This window comes from Dendroctonus ponderosae, unplaced genomic scaffold, assembly GCF_020466585.1.
Source record: "Dendroctonus ponderosae isolate FM_Combo_2020 unplaced genomic scaffold, Dpon_F_20191213v2 Dpon_F_20191213_6, whole genome shotgun sequence".
NCBI classification, from domain to species: Eukaryota; Metazoa; Arthropoda; class Insecta; order Coleoptera; family Curculionidae; genus Dendroctonus; species Dendroctonus ponderosae.
Window position 1 is genome coordinate 8671491 of NW_026018814.1, and position 4382 is coordinate 8675872.

General features: G+C 35.6%; 1 protein-coding gene across 1 annotated transcript; it reads right to left on the reverse strand.

The window, feature by feature from the left end:
- Nucleotides 1–1653: 1653 nt before the first annotated feature.
- LOC109544941 (nucleoprotein TPR) lies at nucleotides 1654–3229 on the reverse strand. Its single transcript, XM_019915367.2, has one exon. The coding sequence runs from the start codon at nucleotides 3071–3073 to the stop codon at nucleotides 1793–1795; it is 1281 nt and encodes a 426-aa protein (XP_019770926.1). The 5' UTR covers nucleotides 3074–3229; the 3' UTR covers nucleotides 1654–1792.
- Nucleotides 3230–4382: the final 1153 nt, after the last annotated feature.

Below are 4382 nucleotides of genomic sequence, written 5' to 3' on the forward strand. Positions count from 1 at the left end.
TCTGATATTCAAATTTCACTTTCTGGGTCAAAACTACTCGAATTTCCTCACTCACGTTGTTACGACTGAATCTGCCTGCAATGAAGCTCATCACAGGCGTTTGTATCTTCCATAGTAACTAACTTTTGGTAGTTTTCAACTGAAGACTGCTTTGCCGAAAAGCTCTCAAACACACCACCCGAAGAGTCAAAAAGTTTCTAAATCGAAAAACTAATTTGCGGAAAACTGCAGAAACTACAGTGGAAGATAAACACAAAACTATTTGAAGCTTCCAGGTCCTGTGGCTCAACAATGAGGCATCAAAGGCCCCGGAGTTATTGAAGTATTGAAGCTTCCACTCCAATTTAAATTGGTGAACTTGAATCGACAAATTTGATTGAATCTTTGAATCACCTAAAGTAGAATCTCCTAAAATTTTCATAATTATTCATTGAATAGGTGAACGAATTAATTTGAGAATGTCCTCATTTCTCAATTTCATAATATGTGAGTACTGTCTAATGGCATGCGTCAAGTGGCTAAAAGTAAAATAAACTGTGAATCTTCCAAATTTATTCCCAATTATGGCCGATGAACTAGACCAGGACCAAACGCAGGCTGAAACGCTGGATCAAACCACTGCCAATGAACAGGATACTGAAGCTGAAAGTCAGCCCCAAAGCAGTGGAAGCGAAATTCCTAGAGACGCAACCAGTAAGTCTCAGTCCAGTACCAAATCTCCACCAAGCAGTCAATTATTGAGCGATTCTGCTGAAAAGTCCCAGTCAATAACGCACGTTTGTGCAGATTTTCTGGCTTCCATTTACAAATCAGCATACTACAGAAAGATCGTGAAAAGCGTTCTGGTGTTCGTGCTAGCTTTGAAAATGGCACAGGAGAGCAAGATGATGGTGATTCCGTTAAAGGAGTATGAACCGTTCACTAAACACTAAACTATGGTTTGGATTGCTATACATTTTCTCCGCAATAAACGATTTTTATTTCTTTAATCTTCTGTTTGCAAACAAAATGTGCTAATCTCAGGCACCACCGTGACAGGTTTAGAGCCTGGAAAGCTCTCATCGGCTGCATTTAGACAGGAAATAACACTCCCGAAAGTACAAGTTTTTTCGAGAGTATTTTTTTCAGGCTAAATTCGGAATGGCCTCATGATGAAATGGTAATAACTTGATTAAATAGTTAATTTTATCACATGTAAGATGTGTGGTTGTTTGTTATAACTTTGTTTTAAAGTGAGCCTTTTACAATTATTTCAGTTGCGTTATTGACAAAGGTAAAGTCTAAAAACACAAAAAACAATTAAAAATCACAAAAACTAACGAATCTAAATAGAATCCAATGCTGCAAGACTTGGATAGAAAATAAATGTTTTGCTTAATTTAATTGTCTTCGCGAAAGTTGATTTTTATGAAATGTGTATAAGACATAGAAAATACCAACAGAACAATTATTACTGGCTGGTGAAAATAACAAAAAAAACTGATTAGATAATTAATTATTTGTTGGTGTATTTGCCATTCCACAAAATTTACAATAAATTCACATTATCTCGTAAAAAATTTCTTTATATAGATTTATTAATTACTCGTAAAATACGCAACCTAATTTAGGACGGCCCTGTATATAGGGAATTCATTTAATAAAAAGTGAATGTATTATTCGTAATAAATATTTATTCTTCTATACAATACAATGATGTTATAAAATAGTATCAAACGGTATTCTACAAGAAAAAAAACTTTATGGGCTTTTGCCATTGTAATAACGAACCAAAAACCAAAACGTTAAAAAATTATGGCTGTAATGATTTCGGGAAACTCTCAAATTTATTACGCACTTCCTCTTGCTGTTTGCCGATCTCCTCAAGCTTCTGCAAGAAAACTGCCTGCAATTTTTCATATTCCGTTTCACTCTCTGCAATGCTTTTTTGCAATTCTTCAGTTTCCAGTTGCTGTTCGTACTGTTTTGATTTATATTCCGCCTTTGCTTTGCTCTCTTTCAACATTGCTTCCTCTGTGGATTCCTTCAGAATTGTCTTCAGTGCTTCGTTTTCGGCAATGCTGGCAGCCAGTTCACGTTCCAGCTGCTCGTTCAGCCGATTTATTTCTGCCTGTTCTTTTTTTTGGGCAGCTACTTGGTACTCTAAGTTTTGTTCTTCCGTTTTAAAGTGTATTCGCAAGTTGGAGAGATTTAGTAGTTCATCGGGGAGACGAAAGGATTTCAACTCCTGCACACACATTCGGAGATAATCAACATTCTGCTTCAGTTCAAGCAACCCGTTGTTATTGTCAACTTCCTCAAGGCCCTCAGCATCGCTAATAAGGGCTTGCAGATCTTGATGTAGCTTCTTGTATTCCTTTTCAGGAACGACTTTGCTTTTGAGTTGATTTTCCTTCTTTTTCAGTACTTCAATTTCGCTCTCGATCAGTTGCAAGTCAATTTTCAATTTTTCTGCCTGCTCTCTTGATTGCTTGTCCCGTCCTTTCCACTCGGCGATTAGATGCAAAGTGGTCTCATACTGGGGTGCAATAGATGCTGCTAGTTTGGCTAGTTGAGCATTTTCCTCTTTGACCTCTGCCAGATAAGCCACTTTATCCAGTTTCTTCTGTTTCGCCTCATCCAAGCGAGCCTCGTTCTGTTCACCTTTGATCCGGGCCTCGTAAACGCTGTTGCACACTTCCATCATGTAATCGATTATAGTATTCGAAAATAAAAGGTAACGTGTTGTCACAAACATTAATTTGTTCAATCGCTTCGGCTCAAACGTGTACAAATCTCCCAGCGCAAATTCCTCTGTTAAAAGTGTAGGTATTTTCAGTAGTTTCCAGTACATGGTTTCTTCTTGGGTGCATCCTTGGGGGAAAACTTCTTGTTCCAAAGCCTCTTCTCTCATAAGGGAACTGAACTTTTGGTCCATGTTATAGATGCAATTGCCGAAAAACTGCATGACACTGCATTTGGTGGGATTTCGAATATCAGACACTTGAATCTGATAGTCCGGACAGCACAGTTTAATTTTGTCGATTGTGGTTTGAATTTGCTTATTGGACAATACTCGCGCTTTCTTGTTCATTGTCACAAACTTTTCTTCAAATGTTCAATTGAACTATGAATGTTTTTCAATACCCAAAATGCCACTTTGCGTTTTTTACTTGTTGGAATTTGTTTATTTACTTGTTTGATTTTTTTAGCAGTTAATTTAAAGTTTCTGAAAGGATCGCCTACATAACCTCCAATAATCTGATTTAAAATGAGGGCTGTTCCGGTAAATTACAGCGTTGCCAATGGGTTTTATAGTAATTTCTTTAATGTTTAAATAAATAATAATTTTAAACTTGTTTTATAATTTTCTAGTTTAAGGAAAAAATTAAACACTGCAATTGTGCTAATTAAAATATTATGTTAGCGTTGGAACTAGCATTTGAAGGATTATAGTGTTATACTTTCAAAGCACGTTGATTCACATAATTATTTCCTTCTCCCAGTCTTTAGGATAAGTGAAGAATCTGCGCCATTCGTTTAAGGAAAATAAATGTCTCTGTTTTAAAGGAGTAACCACAGCCCCTAACATACCCCTATTTTGTGGGATTTTGGGGGATATTTTGTGGGAGTAACCGTTCGCTAAACAGTAAACTATGCCGTGAATTTTTATGTATGTTCTTCGCAATAACCGATTTTTATTTCATGCATATTCTATTTTCATTCGAAATGTGCTAATCTCAGACCACCCTAACCGGTTTCGAGCCTATTCGCACTCATCGGCGCTGGGTTTAGCCTGAAAATAACACTCTCTAAATCTGCACTTGTATTTCGCCCATTTATGCGAAAAAGAAGCGTAGAGTTACATACAGAATAAACCCAGCTGATAAAAAAAGCCGTACTGCGGGTTTGTGTTTTAAAGGAATTTAATTGGTTTCTTATTTACACATTTTATATACATATAATGCTTTGAAAATGCCATTTTTTATCGTTAAAGCCAAATAACTTAAAAGCTATACAATTTGCGTTCAATTTTTTTATAACAAAAAGTACCTTAAATTTACATAACAACTCAAAAATAAAACAAAATATAGGGTGTTCCTATAGAAAATAAATGTTTTCTGTGCTGTAACTCTCTGACGCACTCTGTATAATTGCTAATATTTTTAACTTCATTGTATATACTTTCCTAACTGTGTTTCAATTCTGAATCAAATTCATTCCTGGGTTTCAGTCATTTATTGTCTCTATTTATCAGTCAAAATACGTTTCGGTGTATTTTTCCATCATCATCAGTTTTTCTAAAATAACATTCATTTGCTAAGGTGTTTTTAGTTTTTTCTGCTATGTTGATATTATGTGGTTTGAATATATTTTTTATTTTTGTGTTAATTTCCGGAATA

Coding starts and splice junctions, on each gene's coding strand:
- LOC109544941 (XM_019915367.2), bottom strand. CDS start 3,073: ATGAACAAGAAAGCGCGAGTATTGTCCAATAAGCAAATTCAAACCACA.